This window comes from Lupinus angustifolius, chromosome LG09, assembly GCF_001865875.1.
Source record: "Lupinus angustifolius cultivar Tanjil chromosome LG09, LupAngTanjil_v1.0, whole genome shotgun sequence".
NCBI classification, from domain to species: Eukaryota; Viridiplantae; Streptophyta; class Magnoliopsida; order Fabales; family Fabaceae; genus Lupinus; species Lupinus angustifolius.
Genome location: NC_032017.1, coordinates 14,171,642 through 14,193,438, shown reverse-complemented (window position 1 = coordinate 14,193,438; position 21,797 = coordinate 14,171,642). Strand labels below are relative to the sequence as shown.

Sequence of the window (21,797 nt, the reverse complement as noted above, 5' to 3'; positions counted from 1 at the left end):
ACACAAGAATTTTATAAATAAGCTGACTTTTAATGCAAACTTATCTTTTTAAATAAGTCAAAGAGTAAATTATATTGGCATCCCGAGTTTTAGTGAAATTATATAAATTACTTTTCGTTTTTCTAGACCTATACAGACCCCGTAATTTATACATTTTCATTGCATTCATCATCCATACACGAGAAATAAATGTAATATTTTAAACAATTTTTTTGATAAATACGATTAAGTTAAAATATTTCACTTATTTCTCGTGTAGAGATGATGAATATAATAAAAGTGTATAAATTAGGAGTTTGTACTGATGTAAAAAAGTAAGATGTGATTTGTATAATTTCACTAAAACTCGAACGTGCCAGTATAATTTAATCTTTAACTTATTTAAAAAGATATGTTTGCATTAAAAGTCACCTTATTTATAAAATTCACGTGTCTCAATAAGTGTTTTGTTTATCAAATTCTTATACAAACTTACTATTTTTTAATAAGTTTAAATTTGCTCTTTGGATTTGGACACACATTAATTAAAAATCCTAGAAGAAAATCACACAAACTATTCTATTATCCACTTATTTCTGATTATTTATACAAACATATCTTCTCTAGTCTCAAGCTTTTTGACCTCCTCAATACTGTGAGAAGCTTGTCACAAGTGTATCAGTTACATCTCGTGGACCATGTCCACGGCAAGGCAAAAATGAAATAGAATCGTGTACTGCAGCTACGAGACTAAGTGAGTGAAAATAAAAAATAATAATTCGTGGATGACATTGAGAAGTCTTGTTAGGGGAAATTAATAAAGAATAAACTCATGCATGGCAAGTATAAGTTCAGTAAAAAATACACTATTCCAATAATATTTAGAAAAATTTATATCAGAATCGTAATAAAAAAACTAAATTACGGTGAAAATTTTCCCTATTTAGCCATCAATTATGAAATAAATGTTGAATGGTAAGATGATCAATGTTTTGTGTTCAACTAAGATATTTGAATAAAGAGAAAATTACTATGTTGAACAATGGTCACATAAATGTTACCCATATCATTCGCATTCCCTTAAAATTATACACAAGAACATATCAATTTTGAATATGTTACTATCAATAATGATGTGTAGTTAGAATAATGATATTAAAATAACATAATATTTATTCACAATCAACATAAAAATTTGTATATAATCAGTATGTTATCTATTATTTATTTTTATTATTTTAAATGTAAAATCTAATACATTAATATTTAATATTATTCAATAGATCAAAAAATCAATTATATTATAATATAATAAACTTTTTAATTTTTTATACTTCAAATCTAATTTTTAATAATTAATTAAAAATTGTACTGAGGAAGTTTAAACTGGTTCATTAACCCATTCTAATAATAATTATAGTAATATCTATATATCATTATTGTGTGAATTTATATATAACCATTATATCACTCATCCTTCATTTTTGTTTTATATTTAAATATTTAAGAGTAAATAATAATTAAATATGAGTAATTAATTGTCATTACTTTTCGTCTTTTAGAAGTAAAACATTATTATTTCTAATTGATTATTGCATTTAATATAGTCATGGTTGTATTTAGTATTTACCAAAAACATAATTAGTCATGGTTATTTTCCTCATAGTTATTTCCATTCCACGTGTACTAAGAAAAGAACGTTTCAAAAAACAAAAAATGTTCAACAATATAATATATCTTATCATATCAAGGTAATAATAATGAATTAATAATATATAAATAATATATAATATTTATACTATTAATAAAGGGAAAACACAAAATAACCACCATCGTGTAATTTGTGTTTTCCAATTTTGTTCTCAATATCTTTTTATTTCTACCAAAAAATCATATAATATTATTTTCTTATTTTATTCTTATTATCTTCTTATTTTAAAAGTATATTTAAAAAATTGAATATTAGACCAATTGAATAAATTCAACCGTAAATTTAGCGCAAAAAAATATATTTGAATTTATAAAATACAAACTATACATTACAAACGATAGGAAAACGGATTAACAGACACGATAGTGCATGTCAACACGCTAGTATTAATAATATATAAACTCGTATACTATTATTGTGTACAATTTTTCTCTATAATAATTATATCTTATCATATCAATATAATAATACTATCTTATCATATCAATATAATAATACTATCTTATCGTATAAATATACGGCATATTCTTTCCCACACTTTTCTTTTTTGATTCCTCGGACTCTCCGTTTAGGGGTTTCATTTTCTTTATTTGGTTTTTTCTCTCTCTCTCTCTCCATATATTTATTAGCAAATCCTCATGCTTCAGTAACATTATCTCTTTCTCTTCACACCAATTTTCAACTCCAACAACGCAAAAAAATGCACTTTCTTTCTGGTAAGTGTTACTGTGTAAATCTATATATCCACTACTAGAGCTCTCAGTAATTTTTATCTTCTTTTTTTATTAACTCCCAGTAATAATTTATATATTGTCATTTTTATAAAAAAAAACTGTCATTTTATTTGTTTATTTATTTTTTGGGGTCTCCACTTGCATTTTTCTCTCACTATTTTGTAGACCTGTGTCATTTTAATTGCCATTGAAGTAGATTTCATAACCGATGCTGAAATCCAGTTTGCTAGGTTTACAGCATTATGTGGATTTTTGAAATGTTTGAGTGCATGAGAATGCCTCATTGGGTGCTTCTTGCTTGCTTTGAATTTCACTCCTCACTATAAAAAATGAATCCTTTTCAAAGTGCCAATCCATAATCTTATGAATATTATTCATAATTTTTATTTTCCAATTCCAATGTGATTCATTGTAATAAAAATAGACAAAAAGATCTATGCTATGAATTTTATACATTGTCTTTGCATCATGCACCATTCATGTTTGTTTAATCATCATTGATTCTTTGAAGAAAGTAATACAAATGAATGGTAGATGATGCTCTCTATACATCATCCACTATGGACTTTTTGTTTGTAACTATTTTTTGACAATTTTTATGTGAATAAGTTTAAGAGAAAAAAATGTTTGCACCAACTGCGTATGAGTTTTATACACTGTCATTGCCTCATTATGAATGGTGAAGATGTATAAATTTACACCGAAACTACGTAGATATTACACTCTAAGTTTAATTGGGGTAGCCATTGTCAATTGGAGCTTTGTTTCTCTTCTTGTGTCCTTACCAAACTTTTTTGTTTCTAAATTAATAGCAAGCTGTGGTAGACAGATAATCTGCTTCTATGTTTGAGACTTATTACTGCTGAAACTTTTGAAAGGTGACAATGACGCAAAGTGATAAGCTTAAACATGGTGAACAAGAGAAGGGGTTTCGGAATTTGCATGGAAATTTTGACCTGAATGTAACTGCTCCTGAACTGGAGGAGCAGCCTAATGTAAAGTGGCAATTAATAGAAAAGCATAATAGCCAGTTTAGTGAATTGCCTGGAAGGATGGAGAATCACAAAGATAACGATAGCGTGGATCCCCAACAATGCGAAGAGCATGCACATCAAACAAAGAATGTTGAGGGGTGTATTGATCACTTGTTGATTCTTGCTCAATCTGCTGAGATAGTAGCACAATCCGAAGATGGCGTAGCTAGGATGGATACAGACCAAAATAAAGGTCAATACTGAACATACTAAAATTGGCTTCATTTCGGATTTACCTAATGTCGTGTCCTTTTCATCAATGCAGACTTGGATAACAACCTTGTTGGTAAAATGTCACAAGGATATTCTAGCAATATAACTTCTGATGGTTAGTGCTGCTATGGTTATTCAATTTTGAAATGTCTTCTGTGCACTTTGGAATCCCAATGTGAGAAGAATTTGGTAGCTAACCCCTACTTTCGTGTTTATAGATCAGGAATACTCTCGAGAACTACTTCATAGTTCACCAGTGGATTCTCCTCTAAGTAGTCAAGGCTGTGAATTTTGCAATGAAGTTACAAGACCCTGCTTCACTCAAATTCTGAAGCAAACTGGATGTGAGTATCTTATAATGAATCAAGAGAAGCGTGGGGATAACCAATGTAAACATTTGCATGGAAAAACAATCCGCTTGAGCAAAATAAAACATCAAGCTAGGTGCAAAAGTAATAAGGATTTGGCAGCACAAAAAATGATCAGTAAACCCAGAAATGAGCAACCACAAGGAAGAATACTTCGACTGAGTCAGATGAAACATCAAGCTCGCTCCAAAGGCAATGCAATAGCGAAAGAAGGTACTGAGAAACATATATGCAGGAGTCTTCATTGTAATATATTTAAAGGTGAATAATGAGGAATCTAATAGTGTGAGCAGAGGGACAGTTCTTCAACTTGGTACCTTTTGTATATGTTGAATGGTCATATTCCCACCTGGATGTGCTTAAATGGTTTGGTTCCTATATAAGACTCTGGAAAGTACTGGTTGTTTGAGAACTTATTTTTTACTTCAATTGGTTGAGTTTATGCAGAGAGCAGAACACTTTTTTCCTTGACATTACTTAAATCTGCTCTACATGGATACCTATGATTAACCCAATGTTATCATTGTTACAGATAATAAGGAAAAGGGGTTTGCAAGCCGACTTGTGGAAGAAGGTATCTGTCAAGGGGGTAAGGCTCTTTCTTCCATAAGTCATTAACGTAGAACAAGATCGATCATATGGTACTTGATGCGGAGTTAGTTGGTGCAGTCATGTAATCCTCCACAGAAGTATGTTGAATTTAGTTTTCAATTGGCAATTTCTTAATCTTTCAATACCCCTGGCTAAGATTACCTTTAGGTTAGATTGCTAATTCATTTTCCTTGTTAAAAATAAACTCCATGTTCCGGTTTCCATCATTTTCTTGAAATTGCTTGGAAGAACATAAGACAACACCCAGTCTAATATTGATTTGTTTGTTCTTTTGATGTAACGATACATCTTTATCTTTCAAAATAACAGTTGATACTGACATTCATGCTATATGTGATTTATTTTCCAGATCTCAGTCTCTCCATGGTTGAAGGTGCGCCTGCACATAATATTTCTCGGGGATCCAGTCAATCATCTGTTGGTATGTCTAATATAGTTTTGATAAATTATGCAAGCGATATGAAATAAAATGAAAATCTGGGCTTAAATGTATTTAGCAGAAAGAATCGAAGCTTTGTACCAAAATAAAGAAAGAAATAAAGCTAAGATTTTTTTGGAGTTTTGATTTCATACCTAATATACAGAAGAAAGATAAGATTAGGTAGTGTTGTGATCTTCATACCTAATATACTCAGTCTCTTACTGTACAAATCATTATCTTATGCTCACTAACATTTGCATGTTGCTAATTTTGTAAAATAGTGGCAATTTGTATAATGGTAAGATTTGCCACATTCTAGGGTATTTAGCACAAAAAATTGTTAGGCAACTACAATCAAGAAGCCATCAATTTGCTGCAGTTAAACGGAATGATGAAATTATTAGGGAACACCAACGTAACGCGGGGAAATTAAGGGTGCTCAAGAATAAAAAACAGAGGCAGCAATCAAGGACAGATTGTATAGGAAGTTATGCTAATATGGGATTGCATGATATAAGATGGGCCAGATTGGGTTGACAAGTATAAAACAATTCGTCGTGGTTGTCTCATATTGCAACATCGCTGAAAGATAAAAATTTGATTGCATGTCAGCAAGAGCTACCTAAAGCTTTTAGTTGTAGTGAAAAGTTAAGAGCAAATTTTGGTGTAGAAAAACTTCAAGGGTACCTTGGGCCCATTGAATCATCAGGGGTCAGATGCAATTCTGTCACGCATATTCCAAATGGACTTCCAGTGCAGAATAGTGTACTACCATAATATTTTCCAGCAATATGATACCTATTTGACGTGGATGTCTTATATGCATCATATGCGGCTAAGGGAAAATTATCGTGTTGTTGCGCGCCAGCATAGAGCTGTGCGCATCCAGGAAAAAAGGGCATTGAAGGGATAAGCAACAAAACTCAAAAAATCATGTACAGGGTAAGACAGCATCTACGACAGAGTTGTATCTGCTGCCATTGGAAAGGGATTAGAATTTCCAGCATTAAGATAATTTATTGTTTCATGAAGCTTAAACTTAGAGGTTTTGGGATAGAGATAATACACATACACACACTTTTCAGATGTGTTTAATATATGATAATCAAAGTATCTTTATCTTCAAAGTACAGGTTCTGCATTCTTAATCACTTTCAAATCTCACAACTTAATGCAGCTGCAATCTCAGATGCACAAAAGGAATTTATGCCTGTCAAAAGGTTACGCTTAACTCAACTGAGACGTGAAGTTCGATTAGGGAATCTCAGGTTCTGCATTACAAGGGCCTGCTGAAAAGTGGAGGTATGTTTTGTTCCTTTGATTGAATGAAAAGTTTCTACTTTAATCTCATGGCAGGAAAATTGTAGCGTAAAATTCTTAATGTCAATTTTTTTGAAAGAAATAGGTCAAATATTTGATGACTGTTTTTCTTGCTTTCAAATTGTAGAAAAATAATTTCATTAGCTGTCAATATGGTTATTGAATAACTGAAATTTTGGAACTTGGCCTTACCTAATTATTGCAGTTCCATAAGATGTTGAAGATGTGTTGCATTATACAATTTCTATTCACCTGTGAAATTAGCTTTTTTGCCTGCAAACAGATAGCAATCTTTTACTAAGAATGAAATCTGTTGTGAAATCCCTGTTTATATATTTACTGCAAACATCACTGCTTTGCGTGAGAACTTGTAATGCTTTTGCATTTCCCTGCCATAAACTTTAATTTAGGAGCAGATTGTAACTAAAGTTTCATATTCGATTCGAATTGTTGGTAAAAATATATGTCTTAATGCAAAGTTGCTGCATAAAATATACCTACCGAGATATAGACTGAATTCAGAAATTACCTTTTTGCAGCAAAATGTTGTCATGTTATATGCTATATTGTTTATTGTTTATGATGGCCTAATGTTATCTTTCATGTACACTTCTTATACTAGATTGGAAATTATTTTACTATACTAATTACTAAGCATTTATATGGATTTCTTCTATAGAATTTTTTCTCTATATTAAAAACTATTCATTTATCTTGAGCTCATGGCAATGGTGATTAGCTATGTGCTGCTATTAGCAAAATCCTGTGGAACCTTTGATGGGAGTTCAATGTTATGTTTTTTGTCTTCTGCCACAGGTTTGACTGATATTTCGCGATTTCGAGGGCTATGATTCATTCAAGGACAAGTCTTGCAATGGTGGTATATAAAAATTGTGCTGCCATATTTTTCATGGATCATGAAGATACTCTTTATGTATAGAAAAGTCTCCATGACAAACTTAAGGTTTGCTTTGTGAGTGGAAAAATTGTTTAGCTCAAATGAATTGGACTAAGAATTGCTCCAAGGTTGTCTCACATTATATTCTCTCCAAATTCTTCTTTTATATCTCATGCATAAATCTATCATACAAGACTACATGTAACATAGGTATCAAAATCATGTGACTTGACTTTAGTTAGCTTTCCAAATTATATTGGCTCCTTTTTATCCCCTTTGTACCATATTTTTCTTAGGCCATTCCCCCAATGTTTTGTTTTTTGAATGGAGATTGAGTCCAATATTGGACTATCCATTACTGGAATGTGAGGATAATAAAGTTTTACAAAATTTTGAATTAAAAAATGAAGAAAAAATTGGACCATTAAAAACAAATTGGTATCATATGTCAGTATTTTTACTCAATATTGGACTCTCTAGTAGAGTATCTACCCTCTTTGTTTTTCTGTTCAGACGTTGTAGGAGATCATATAATAAGGTAGAATAGGAAATGGAGGGAATTTAGAAATCTTTATCAATTTATGATTGTTGACTATCCATTATAACTTATTTACGTGGATGAGTCAACAAATAAAATATGTCTTGATTTAATCATGGGTTTTACACTTGATATGGATATTCAATCCACTTAAGCTAATAACCTTAAATTTCAAGGTATAAGGATGGAATTACATTATTAATATCTTGTGTGGAAATAAGCACCAACTACGGTGCATAAAATCTTACATTGTTTGTATATATATTTTCTCAACATTTAATAAAGATAAAAAATATATGAATAGACAGTGTATGAGTTTTTATATATTATCATTGCATCATTTATCATTCATATTTAATTATCTTATAAAAAACTAATTAAAATGAATGATATATATATATATATATATATATATATATATATATATATATAACACTTTTTAGTATAAATAACTTTTTCAAACAACATCCCCACATGGAGTATACACTTTTTGGACTATATTTGTTCACCCAAATGTATTACATTCTTAATTAATCTCTCAATATAATTAAGTTTTATCAAGTTTAAGCAGTAATTGCTTATAAACTAAACTTTTCTAGATGACAAACTTAACTTATAAAACAAGAAAAATAAACAAATTTTAAACTCTGTATTTTGATGGGTTGGTTTTTTCTGTTTATAATTTCAAAGATTATAATCTAAAAGCTCAATCTATACAAAACAAATGCTAATGTATAAAAAATTATTATCTTTATGGGGCAATATTAATTTTGTTTTTGAGTTAGCTAAAATAGGGAATCTATGCAAAATGACAGTTTGGTCCTTGGGGGCTATGACGTTGACTGCAAAGCAATTGATTGACATATTCAGAAAAATATTTCTTTAAACAATTTAATGCATTTTAAATTACATAAACATAGTAAAACTTCAAAAGGTGTCGTGATATTTTTTGATCTTTTGTTTGAAAGAAGTCAAACTAACAATTTAAAGCATTTTAATGATTACTAAATCACACATTTTTTTAAAGATTTTTTCAATTATTTTAACTTTAATTTTTATTATCTTTCTAAGAAAGAGAAAGTAATTAAAAATGGACATATACATATGTATATCTACCTAATTTTGATGCGACTTTGACGGAATGCATTAAGATTTGGAAAAACTTAAATACAACCCTACTATGTAAAGATAACATATAAATGAAAATGAAACTAAATCCCTACGATTACCATTTTACATTAAAATGTTTATAAAACTAAAAACTTATTTTGGTTTTTAGAATTTCAAAATTGAAAATAAATCAAGTGGTTCCAAGATTATCATTTTTTCAACTATCAAAATACAAAATATACGTAGGTTACATTAATAATGATGTTCATTTTAAGAATAAAATTATTAAGTATAATATTTATATATTATCAATGTAAAATTTATACGTACAATACATTATTTATTTGTATTTGTATTTAGAAATAGTCAATAATAATTGAATAATATAAATAATGAATGATATAGTGATAATATAAAAACTTTTTGACACTATATTTTTCTCAAATATTAAAATAAAATAAACAAATGTTACCAATAAGATATTGATCTAGTGGTGTAAGACTCCACTATATTCATAGGATAATTAAAAGGTCGTGTCTTCGATTCCTAAAATGACACTTATTGAAAAGACTTTACCCAAAATGTGAGAAAATACAATTAGTACTACAAAAAAAAATATATGTTGTGCAAGAGGTTGAAGTTGAGGCTAATATCAAACCGAACCTATAAACCGGACCCGAATTAGTTATAGGTGTTGAACCGAATTGAATCGAAATTGACCCAACACGTTAAAATCAACACACTACGAGTTTTCTATCCATTTCTTCATATTCCTGAGAAAGAAACAAAACACAGAGACAGAGAGAGAGGGCCAAATCCAAATCGAACAATTTTACCATATTGCCCTCTCCGTCTCCGATCCAACACCGTTCGAAACTCCGATCACCGCCGTCCACATTATCATAATCAATTCACATGATTCCCTTCTTGAATCCCTAGAACTTTGATGCGACGATCGAATGCTCGAACTCGGGTCGATTCAAATCATAGCAAAATGGATTCAATGTTGAAGCTCCAAAACCGTTCCTCTAACCCACGCCCTAACCTCTTCGCTCGTAACCCCAAACCCTCCACAACCACATTCAAATACAATTGCACCATTTTCTTCTCTCTCCTCTTCACCCTCCTCTTATTTCTTTCCTACAGTTTCTTCTTCTCGTCATTCAAATCGAACAATAGCAATAGCAATTTTCAAAATCATCAACGGTATCGGATCATAATCGACGGTGGTAGCACGGGGTCACGGATCCACGTGTTCAAGTACCGAGTAGGTAGCTTTGATTTCGGGAAGGATGGGCTGGCGTCGATGAGGGTGAACCCGGGGCTGTCGTCGTTTGCGGAGGATACGGATGGCGCGGGGCAGTCGCTGGAGGAGCTGGTGGAGTTCGGGAAGGGACGGGTGCCGAGGGAGAATTGGAGGGAGACGGAGATTCGGCTTATGGCGACGGCTGGGCTGAGAATGTTGGACGTGGGAGTGCAGGGGAAGATTCTGGAATCGTGTAGGAAGGTGCTGCGTGAGTCTGGGTTTTTGTTTAGGGATGATTGGGCTTCTGTCATCACAGGTTTCCTTTTTTTTGTTTTTGAGATTATTATTATTTTGTAGGAGTTTTTAATGAAGAGAAAAATTAGCGCAATTCTTATGTATCACAGAAAATGTAGGACGGTAGAGAAATGTATGGACATATGAGTTGCTCTTCTAAATAAGAGCAGCCTAGTGCACAAAACTCTAATCTAGTGTAGTTTGGGGAGGCAGATTTATGTAACCTTTGTGGCAAGCTGTTTCCCTGATTTGGACTCATACCTCTGGGTCACAAGTGAAGTGACCTTATTTATGCATCGAGTCATAGCCTCGGTTGTGAAAAATTCTGTTGTATTAATTACAAAAGTGACTTAAACTACAACTTGACAATATAATTATAAAATTTATATAGCTGAAATTGACATCTGTAGTGATAAGTACTAAACTATACAATATGTTATATTGTAAAAGATATGGGATAGGTGGATGTGAGATAGATAGGTGTCAGTTTGTTGTCAAATGTAGTGGTATGAATAACAGGAATGGTATAACTCTATATATACATTTGGATCAACTTTTTCAATCATTTAGGGTAATAACTTTCGATGGATGGAGTGATTTATGATTATATGAAGCTGACACTGCCAAATTTATCTTATGGAAGACTTGTCTGGATAAAGTAATAAGAGTTGAGGGAACATGGAATGTGTTGTTTTTGGAATTATTCTGTTTGTGTTTTTACTTAAAAGGTTGCATCAATAGGATAAGTCTTCAAATTTCAAGTACAGGAATGGGAACTTTATTGGACAAATGACTCTTTTGTTAGTGTCCATGAATTTGGGCTTGACAAGTGTAAGAAAGAAGTCTGTGTTGATAGTGTCGTAATGTAATTGCCATGCTTCTTTGTTGGTTTTCTTTCTATTTCCCCTTTTTTGTTTTGTTAGTTGGTGATTCTGGAATCATCATTGTCATGCCTCTGATTATTGGTTACTTTATTTCTTTTGCTTATATTGTGGTTGTTCAGGTTCTGATGAAGGAATTTATGCTTGGGTTGTTGCTAATCATGCGCTTGGCACTCTTGGAAGTTTTCCGTTGGATACGACTGGGATTATTGAACTTGGTGGGGCTTCTGCTCAGGTACAACTTCATTTTTTTTAACTAAGGTACCCCCTCACTGTATGTGTGGTTGCTCCTTCTAGCAAGTGCCACTTATTAGAATTGAACCTTGGCCTTCGGCCAGCTTCTGAGGATTGAACCTTGGCCTCTGGCCATGTACGATAACCAATGATCACTGAGGCCTTACACCACTATACCAACTCATTCTTGGTGATACAACTTCATTGTTTTCGATTACTTCTTTTTCCAAAATACAATGTTGTCACCTCCAGATTATATAATTGCAAATAACATATGATATATGATTTACTACCTAGTGAGTAAAGACTTGGTTGTTATTATTGTGAAAAATTCTGTATTGTCACTACAATTGCTTAATGAGTTATAAAGCCAACATTTTAGAAGAAAGGTCCACCTTTCTAGCTAGGTTCATATTGAAGAGAAGCTTAACATATTGAATTTCTGATTTACTCTTATTTCAGGTGACCTTTGTGTCAAGAGAACCTATTCCGTCTGGGTTCTCACGTGCTGTTAAATTTGGGAACACCACTTATAACCTTTACAGCCACAGCCTTCTTCATTTTGGACTGGTGATCCTTATTTCTCTTTGCTGTGTTCTTGAGGTTCATTGGCATGTGTGTATATGCTGATGCTCTGTATGCTATATCACAACTCACACTGATGTTTCTCTAAAAAAAAGTTTCCTGCGAATGATATATTTGTTTTGATGCTGTTGCTTTTTTAGTGGGAATGTTAATGGTTGGAATTTTGTTACTAATTTTGTGTTGCTTTACTTTTATATACGTGTCAGAAGTTCAATGGTTTTGATTCAGAATCAGAACCACATGTTTGATCTCTCAGTTTCATGTGATTTTCAATTTTCAGAGTGAGCCATATGGCTGATCACGTATTTAGACTTATTTTGATACTGTGGTGTTTGGGGCATTCTAACTGTTATTCACTTTCCAGAATGTTGCTCACGACTCATGGAGAGAAGCACTCTTATCAGGAGATTTTAATTTGGGTAATTATACTTCAAATTTATGGCTGTGATTTTTGCTTTTTCGAAGCATTAAATGATTCTTAGAGATTTATACTAAAATTAATATATATATTCACATTGTTTTACGTGCTATTAACATCTTTCACAAACAGATTCTGTACAGCTGTACTAAATATTACTGGTTTGATCTTTAAATTATGTACACCATCATGTTTTGCTGTGCAAAACCATCAAGGTTAGCTTGGATGTAGATATCACACATTACACGCAGACGAAGTTTATTATTATTTGCTCTTGTGGAGCTCTTTTTAATGCGATGATGTATCACCGGCTAAGTTAATAATGGCTTCTTTTTTTATCTGTTTGCATTGGTCTTGGATTTGCTTATTTAGCATATTCAAGAACCGATGCCACAATACATGTTTTTTGCGGATGATATTGTCCTAGTTGGAGAATCGAGAGATGAATTAGTTGGGAAGATAGAAATGTTGATACAAGCTTTAGAAACACATGACTTTTGTATAAGTCAAAGTCAGATGAAGTTTGTGGAGTGTAAGTTTAGTAAGAGGAGACAAACCCTATTGTAGAGGTCAAGATTGAAGACCTTACCATACAAGGAAATTGAGGGAGATGTAAACTATAGGATTTCAAGCGAGGTAGATGAAATGACAAAGTGCATCATATGTCATATATGATAGAAAGGTGTCACCCAGACTGAAGAGGAGATTTTACCGCATAGCTATAGGATCTGCAATGTTGAGACTGAGTGTTCGCCAGTAAAATGTCAACAAGAAAATAAACTCAATGTGGCAATGATCAGAATGTTTCGTGAGATGAGTGGACATATTAGACAAGATAACATTAGGATTAAATGCATTAGGGAGACAGTTGGGGTAGCTTCTATTGTAGAAAAGATGATAGAATTGCACCTTAGGTGGTTTGGATATGTGTGGAGGAGACCTTTAGCAGCCCCATTAAGGATAGTAGATCAAATGAAGCTAGTTCAATTTCTAGAGGGTAGAGGGATGACAAGAAAAACAATAGACGAGACAAGTAGGAAATATTTATTGATTAATGCTTTGTCAATACATGATTTATGATAGAGCATTATAGCATCATCATTATGCCATCGTTATGAGCATGCAGCAAAATTGCATAATCTCTTTTGCTTGTAAAAGAGTTAGACATTGATTCTTTATTCTCAGTGCAGCTTCTCAATCTCTTCAGGCGGGGTTGCATATAGATCCTTGTACTCCTACTGGGTACTCTCATAATGTTGAATCATGGAAGTTCCCTCCTAGCTTACCAAGCCATAAAAGCCAACATAAGTACACTGTTCAAACAAGGGGGAACTTTTCAGAGTGCAGGTCTGCAGCACTGATGCTACTACAAAAAGGAAAAGGTGAAACTTCAGTGAGTTTTATCCTTATACTCCCTTAAAGGAGATACTTTTTCACTGTGTTTTAGTATTAAGTTTTAATTTTTGATGTATGCAGAAGAGTGTTCCTATCAGCACTGTGACATAGGATCGACTTTCATACCTAAGCTTCAAGGGAAATTTTTGGCAACCGAAAATTTCTTTTACACAGCGAAGGTTCTTTTTATGCTTGATAGTTGATGTGTTATGCTTCTTTTAATGCTGTCTAGCACAACTGTGCACTTTTGTTATTGTCTAAAATGGTTGCATTGGAGATGTTAGTATTCTGCTGTAAATTCTATTATTTCTCTAATGCTTGCCAGATAGCATTCTCTCTCAGTTTTACTTTTTTCTATTTTGTTAATTGATAGTTTGATACATCCTTCTTACACTGATTCTTGATTCTTCGATGCTGTGCTAGTTTTTTGGATTGGGGCCAAGGGCATATCTGTCTGAGTTGATGACTGCTGGGCAAAAATTCTGTGGAGAAGATTGGTTAAGGCTGAAGAAAAAGTATAACTCCCATGATGAGGATGAGTTGCTTCAGTATTGCTTCTCTTCAGCATACATTGTTGCTCTACTTCATGACAGTCTTGGAATTGCTGTGAATGATGAGAGGTATTCTGCCTTATTTTTGTTTAAGGTATTTGGAACATAGGAACTGATAATAGGCATTGAACATCTCATCCCTCTCCCACATTAAACACAAAATATATGATGTTTATATGGTATTCATCAATATGGTTTTAGTGGGATCAAATACAATCCTGGCTGCACGTTTAATACATGTCTCAGTCAGCATTAGATCTTATATGTAAGTTGAAAGAGAAATTGTTGCTTGCTCCTAGATGGCTTTTTTTGAATTTGATCCACATGCTTCTTGTTTCCTGGCTTCAGTCGGTAACTATCTTTTCTGGGTTCATGTTTATCTTGCTTCTACTGTGCTTACTTGGTTGGGATTTGGGATCATGTGGTTTTAGGTTTTTTCATGTCAATGCATTTGTATATTCTTATTGGTTAATCCTATTGACTCGAGTATTGGTTGGCCAGGGTCAAGGTTGCTAATCAGGTTGGAAATATTCCGCTTGATTGGGCTTTGGGAGCTTTTATTCTTCAAACCACAGCTGATGCAGATGTACAGAAACATGGCTGGATCGCTTCCATTTTCAGTGTTGAATCACCTACTCTCGTCAGACTTATTGGAATTCTTATAATATTGCTGTTTATGGCTTGGTCTATATCTAAGTGGAGAAAACCACAGTTGAAGACAATTTATGATCTAGAAAAAGGACGATACATAGTTACTCGTGCTGGTAGATAGTAGTTACATTAGACCAGATGTTTTTTGGTTTCAGATGTGGAGGCACTGTGGTGATTACGACGAAAATATTTGTTCATTCTCACTTGGTGGCCATATTATACAAAGGCCATTTCTAGTGGGACTGAGATTCTTCATTATTGGATTTGGATGCGGCATGTGGAGTTACCTATTGTCGAAGAACTAGTGTAGAGTAGTTTTGTGTGTAGTGGAATGCAGGAAGAGTGTTATGCCACTTCCTTTACTGGCTATAGAAAACAGTAGGCAAGTGGAGCAGGTCAGCCCAGAAGGACACTCTAAGTATCTGTTTGCGGGTTGAGTTTTGGAGATGAAAAAAGAGAAATGGAAGACTTTAAAGTCATTTCACTGTGTGTTTTATGACTCTGAAGTTTTCGCTTTCCATTCCCTTAAAAACTCGGTTCACAAATAGACTCTAAGGGGAGACTGGATGCTACATCATGTGGTGTTTTTTGTACCAAGCACTACATAAAAATTACTGAACTGATATGTTTGCCAATTGGCGCATGCAAAGAGAAAGCCTTTTACATTTCTTGTCCTTGGAAGCTAATTTTGCAGAAGCTGATTATGAAGAGTTTGGAAATTACTCATTTACATGATAAATATAAATTGAAAACACATGGTTTTATGGTACATTGGTAGTTATTACGCGTATGCTCAATTACAAGTGCAGTGAGTTTTTTAGTCTTGGTTTCTGAATCTACTGATTAGTATATAACTCATACTGCAACTAATATATGATGTTTCTCGTATAAGGAATATACATGTCACAAAATATTATATCCAAAGTAATATCTAATATCTATGTATTGACAGCATTGTAGTGTAAATGATAGATAATGTATAAAACAGTTGCCATAAGTTCAGACCAACCATGTACAACCTGCGATGGATAGGCTCATTTGTAAAATAGAGCTTAAAGCTACTGCCTCAATGTATGATCATGGCCCAATCTTCCACCCCTTAATTTCGTGCTCTACAACCATCCCTTAACTTGGAGGTTTCAACCTTAAGCTCTATTTGACATTGAACATAATTTCCTGATGAGTTTTTCGAAACTTTATAAGCTAATTGCAGGCGTGTAAATTAGTTATAAATTTAGAATTTAAGAGCCGAAAGCTGATTGATAATATTAACTTGTAAATTAATTGATATTTACAAATTGATGTGTGCCACTAGCTTAAAAAAATAGTAGTTTATTGAAATAATTTTTTCCCAAACCATAGCAAATAACTTGTTTTTTCTGTCAAATTAATATAAGTTATTTGAGGTTCTCAAACATACTCAATAAAGTGACATGACTCCCCTGAATTCTAGAATAGTAATATCCTTGCTAGATTGGGTGTCATGGCAATCTGAGTGAAATATTTGATAATGTAATATTTTCTTGCCAATTTAATACAATGACATCTGAAGTGGTACATGAAATAATGAATGGTTTTGTTTCCTTTTATTTTCCTATTCATTCTTTAAAAGAAATACTGTGTTAAACATTAATGACATGAAGTGCAGGAAAAAAAAATTAATTTTGCAATGGGCTAGACAAAAACACTGCGACAAACACCATAAATAGCATCATTGTTATAATAACATATTATTTTTATATCTATTAGTATTATGCATGACCCAAAGTAAGTTCTTATGCATGAAATGCAAATTTGATTAAATAAAGTATGTTCCTAACGGTAGTTAGGCAAGAAATGTTGCATTTGCCAAAGCCTATAAGATAGGAACCAACTACTCCTAGTTGACCATAGAATTTGTAGGAAACGTATAGGTCATAATTGCATGGTGCCTATAGTTTACTACAAAACACCAACCATTTCGTAGTACGTGCGATAATTTTTCAAAGAAACACATTTTTGAAACAAATCATGCAAATAGAAACAACACAACTCTTTCATACACGGTCCAATTTTATTTCAAGGCACTAAGTGTGTGAGTATCACTATACTAGTGTATATATATAAGAATTTCGTTGGTTCCAACATGCTTGAAACTCTAGAAACATTATCACTAATTTCAACACAAGGTAGTTCAAAATTTTAGGCCATGTTGAATGTTGACATAGTGAGTAACAAGAAAAGGAAAAGATGTGGGAGGATTTTCAGGTTCAAGAACTTTGGTGAAGATGGGTACCCAGTTATGTTTACAGGAGCATTTCGTGAGAATGTGAATGCTCTACTTGAATATGCAAATTTGGAGAGTAATGTAGGTATTGGAATGCCAATGTGGTCGTTTCAACTTGAAGTTCATCATCAACCTCCTTTACATATCTTGATGTTTGTGATTGAAGAGCCAATAGAGGCATCACTCAATCGTCATTGCAAGCATTGTCAATACGTTGGTAATGTTAATTTATCTTGATTTAATATTATTCTTTCATGGTTACACAATGTGTTATGTCATTTCAACCCATTATTATTCTAATATATAAAAATATATATTAGATATAGAGTTCAATATATATGTATTGTCAGTATAAAGATTTATACACACTTAATACATCATTCATCATTCATTTAGAATATGAATTTTCTTCATTAATAGAGAGACAAATACTACAAAAAGGAAAAAAATAACATGATAATACATTTTTATCATTTTATATATTATGAAATAACACTTTTTTTAATTAAAAATACAAGGAAAAATAGTATTTGTCTCTCTATTAATGAAGAGAACCCTTGTTGATTCATTTATATTACTTTTTAAAGAATTAATTCTTCATTAAAAAATGAATGATAGATGATATAATAATAGTGTATGGAACTTATACACTATCACTTCATACAATTTTCTCTTAAATATATTTGTATAATATTTCTAACAACAATTATTATCATGTCTACTTAAATTTTTTCATAGAAGATAAGCCTGTACAATTTTTAGTCTATTTTCATTTTTTCAATGGCCCATTATTTGTTAGTGAATGTTTTAGATTCATTTATCTATTTAATAAAGGGCACACGAAAAAATATTAATTAATTAAAGAAGAACAATAATAAACAAATATATATAGGAGTGTGGTACCTTCTACATGTTTTGCTTATCATCTACAATTTCACTGGCATTTTAAATTACTATAGGGTGGGGCAACAATTTCATTTGCAATAAGAAGTATCACTTTCTGTTACCTTCAAAGGAGGCATTGGCTACATGCACTAGCTGTGAAGGTTGCTGTAATGATTCATTAACTAGAATGAATAATGGTAAGTCCAAATTAATAGAATTTCAGGGTCATATGATGCATGGTGTTTTTCACTCTAATGGGTTCGGCCATTTGCTATGTGTTAATGGATTGGAAATGGGTTCAAATTTGGCTGGGAATCAAATCATGGACTTTTGGAATCGTTTATGCTATGCATTGCAAGCAAGGTCGGTCCATTTCCCATGCTCTTCCATATATAAAAATTTGTTTAAATTAAATAGCCATTTTTAACTAGTTAATAATAATTTGCTACAACCATGTTAATTAAAGTTTTGATGTCCACTAGAAGGACATTAAATTATACACAATGCCTCTTGTGGAGGAATATTTAAAGAAGAGTATAATATCTATACAATATCAGTATAAATATTTATAGACAATCAATATATTATATATCGTTTATTTGTATTACTTATATTTAAAATTCAATATATTTAAAAATAAATAATAAATAATATAATGATAATTTATAAATCTTATGAACATATAATTTTCCCCCTCTTTATATAACTTCAACATGGAGTTTTACTATTTCTTCACACGTTTTGCATTCTTTGCATGGAAAGTTATTCTAACACTACACATATTCTGACAAATTATTAAAAACTTTTCACTTACTATAATCAACCTTTCTGCACACACATACACGTGTGTGTATATATATATATATATACTCTCGTGATATAATGAATAAATTATATTCTTTCATATGACATGTATCATATTTAATTATTTTTTACAAAAATATTTTTAAATCTAAACAAAATAGTAAACATGTTATACTTTTACTAGTAAGATAAATTATCTCATAATATAGAAACATATTTTATTATATATATTAATAAATGAATAATATCACAATCCAAAGTTTTTCTATGCATATCTCATATATTTGGTGATTATAAGTATAAGAGCTGTGAAACTTCTTTGGAAAAAAAGGTTAAAATAAAAAATCATATAAAAAAGTGACATGCAAATCACCTCATAATTACTTTATCCAAATTAAACAGTAATTTTTAATCATTTTTGTAATTTACATTGTAGGAAAGTGAGTTTGAATGACATTTCACATAAAAGAGGCATGGAACTAAGACTTATGAATGGAATAGCATATGGTGAGCCATGGTTTGGTCGTTGGGGTTACAAATTTGGTCGAGGATGTTTTGGTGTAACTCAATCTATGTACCAAAAAGCCATAGATGCAATAAGAAGCATGCCACTCTACTTGTTCATCCATCACATTTCTAATAATTCTAACCATGACATTCCACTCATATGCTCAAGGTACCAAACACTTTCTGATCAATCTCTAGTAACCCTTGGTGACCTATTTCGTTACATGTTAGAGCTTAGGTCACGTATTCCTTGTGAAACCAACATTGGTTCTTATAACACCAATGCCTTAGTTGAAACCAATTGTCGTTGGTCACCTAAGAGGATCGAGATGGCAACAAGGGTCATTGTCGAGGCATTGAAAAGAACTGAGTTCCGATGGATTTCTAGGCAAGAAGTTAGAGACGCTGCTCGTGTGTACATTGGTGACACTGGCTTGCTTGATTTCGTGCTTAAGTCACTAGGAAACCACATTGTGGGAAATTACTTGGTTCGCCGAAGCTTGAATCCGGTGACGAAAGTGTTGGAATATTGCTTAGAAGACATTTCAAATGTGTACCCTTGTCATGAAGGTTTGGTTAGTAATAATAAAGTGAAGGACAAGTACAAGGTTACAAGGGCTCAACTCATGAAGGACATGGTTTATTTGTACAAGTACATTATTGATCAAAAACCAATGATAGGATCAGGATTTCTTTCAGCTATATCATTGGCTTCTAGGATAATTCTTGACACTAAGTATCTTATCAAAGATTACATTGGAGAGGTTCCTTTTCAAGTTGAGTTAGCCTCAGATGGGAAATTCAACCTTTATTGTACAATTTTCTTGAGGAACAATGTTGGGTCTAATGAATATTTCAACAATATAATGCCACCCTATGAGTGTGTCACATTGAAAAGTAGTGCTACAATCAATGACTTGAAGCTAGAGGTTGAAAAGAATTTTAAAGAAATCTATTGGGGTTTGAGTAGTTTTGTTGTGGAATCAATTGGAAACTCGAATTATGCTAATGGGTCAGAAATGGTTTTTGGGCTAGTTGAAGTGGGTGCAAAAATTGTACTAGAGTGTAATTGGCATGGTGACATGATTATAAACATGATTGAGAAAATATGTGAAAGTGACCCTAACAATGGCATTGTGGAGTGCACTTGTGGGACTAAAGAAGATGATGGAGAAAGATTGGTTTCTTGTGATATTTGTGAAATTTGGCAACATACTAGGTGTGCTCGCATTCCAAATGATGAAGAAGTTCCTCATATTTTTCTGTGCAAGAGGTGTGAACAAGAAATTGTTCAGTTCCCTTCGTTTCCATAGCATAATATAGTCATGATTTTTCTTTCTTTAGTCATTCACTTCTTCTATTTGATGAAACTTTGTCACTTGTAATTTTCTTAAGTTATATGATCTTTATGTAAATTTATTAATTATAGCCTACACTTAATAAAAAAATCTTTCTATTTTCTTTTTTTTGTCACAACCACGCCTTTTTCACCAGAAGATAAGCTAACGTCTGCAGGTATGTTTCGTATAGAAGAAAGGTAGCTCATTTTTTGAGAATGTTAAAGGTTATGAGGAATGAGACAATATTATAAAGAGTTTAAAATTTATGTATAGTTAGTTTAAAGTCTTTTACATTATTGACATTATTAATTATTGATTTGTAGTATTTTTATATGAGAGTCAATGATATCTAATGATATTTAACATATGAATGATGAAAATTTAATGATAGTGTAAAAAATACTTGTACTATCATTAATACATCTTATTATCAAACACAATGATAATCTAACTTAAATAAATCCAAATCTTTTACATTAAATTTTTTTTATACCTCTATATCAATCCATGGATATTTAATATGAAAATTAATTAGAAAACTCTTGTGTACATAGGATTTGGATTCAACTTAATTAAATATAGATGTTACATATGACTTGATATGAAAAAAGTACCTATACGTGTGATTTTGTGCAAAGGTGTGTTGACCTTCCTTTTTGTATTGCAATAGCTTCATATTCACCTTTACGTTAATTTATGTGAATGCAATGAATTACATCATGCCTAATGGTAATGTACATTTTCTTCAAAGAATTATATCGAATGATAGATGATAGGTTTACTTTGTATAAATTTTGGGTTT

General features: G+C 32.1%; 3 protein-coding genes across 3 annotated transcripts; all 3 read left to right on the top strand.

Moving 5' to 3' along the window:
* LOC109355920 lies at window positions 2,308-7,358 on the top strand. The gene is made up of 8 exons (XM_019599202.1): window positions 2,308-2,406; window positions 3,237-3,651; window positions 3,724-3,786; window positions 3,890-4,300; window positions 4,572-4,628; window positions 5,001-5,072; window positions 6,250-6,374; window positions 7,209-7,358. The coding sequence occupies exons 2-7, from the start codon at window positions 3,309-3,311 to the stop codon at window positions 6,363-6,365; spliced, it is 1,062 nt and encodes a 353-aa protein (XP_019454747.1). The 5' UTR covers window positions 2,308-2,406; window positions 3,237-3,308; the 3' UTR covers window positions 6,366-6,374; window positions 7,209-7,358.
* LOC109357095 (probable apyrase 6) lies at window positions 9,693-15,940 on the top strand. The gene is made up of 8 exons (XM_019600817.1): window positions 9,693-10,500; window positions 11,482-11,594; window positions 12,056-12,163; window positions 12,543-12,597; window positions 13,787-13,978; window positions 14,073-14,170; window positions 14,415-14,611; window positions 15,044-15,940. Exons 1-8 carry the CDS (start codon window positions 9,885-9,887, stop codon window positions 15,312-15,314), a joined length of 1,650 nt encoding a protein of 549 aa, XP_019456362.1. The 5' UTR covers window positions 9,693-9,884; the 3' UTR covers window positions 15,315-15,940.
* Window positions 17,371-21,014, top strand: LOC109356099 (PHD finger protein MALE STERILITY 1). The gene is made up of 3 exons (XM_019599439.1): window positions 17,371-17,676; window positions 18,419-18,707; window positions 19,585-21,014. Exons 1-3 carry the CDS (start codon window positions 17,382-17,384, stop codon window positions 20,966-20,968), a joined length of 1,968 nt encoding a protein of 655 aa, XP_019454984.1. The 5' UTR covers window positions 17,371-17,381; the 3' UTR covers window positions 20,969-21,014.

What these genes read in the sequence shown, in the direction of transcription:
- LOC109357095 (XM_019600817.1), top strand. Translation starts at nt 9,885, where the DNA reads ATGCGACGATCGAATGCTCGAACTCGGGTCGATTCAAATCATAGCAAA. An exon ending in GCCTTCTTCATTTTGGACTG is followed by an intron (nt 12,164 to 12,542) that starts GTGATCCTTATT and finishes TTCACTTTCCAG; the next exon opens with AATGTTGCTCACGACTCATG. An exon ending in ATTGCTGTGAATGATGAGAG is followed by an intron (nt 14,612 to 15,043) that starts GTATTCTGCCTT and finishes TTGGTTGGCCAG; the next exon opens with GGTCAAGGTTGCTAATCAGG.
- LOC109356099 (XM_019599439.1), top strand. Translation starts at nt 17,382, where the DNA reads ATGTTGAATGTTGACATAGTGAGTAACAAGAAAAGGAAAAGATGTGGG. An exon ending in CAAGCATTGTCAATACGTTG is followed by an intron (nt 17,677 to 18,418) that starts GTAATGTTAATT and finishes AAATTACTATAG; the next exon opens with GGTGGGGCAACAATTTCATT. An exon ending in TGCTATGCATTGCAAGCAAG is followed by an intron (nt 18,708 to 19,584) that starts GTCGGTCCATTT and finishes TTTACATTGTAG; the next exon opens with GAAAGTGAGTTTGAATGACA.
- LOC109355920 (XM_019599202.1), top strand. Translation starts at nt 3,309, where the DNA reads ATGACGCAAAGTGATAAGCTTAAACATGGTGAACAAGAGAAGGGGTTT. An exon ending in TCATTGTAATATATTTAAAG is followed by an intron (nt 4,301 to 4,571) that starts GTGAATAATGAG and finishes TCATTGTTACAG; the next exon opens with ATAATAAGGAAAAGGGGTTT. An exon ending in ATCCAGTCAATCATCTGTTG is followed by an intron (nt 5,073 to 6,249) that starts GTATGTCTAATA and finishes AACTTAATGCAG; the next exon opens with CTGCAATCTCAGATGCACAA.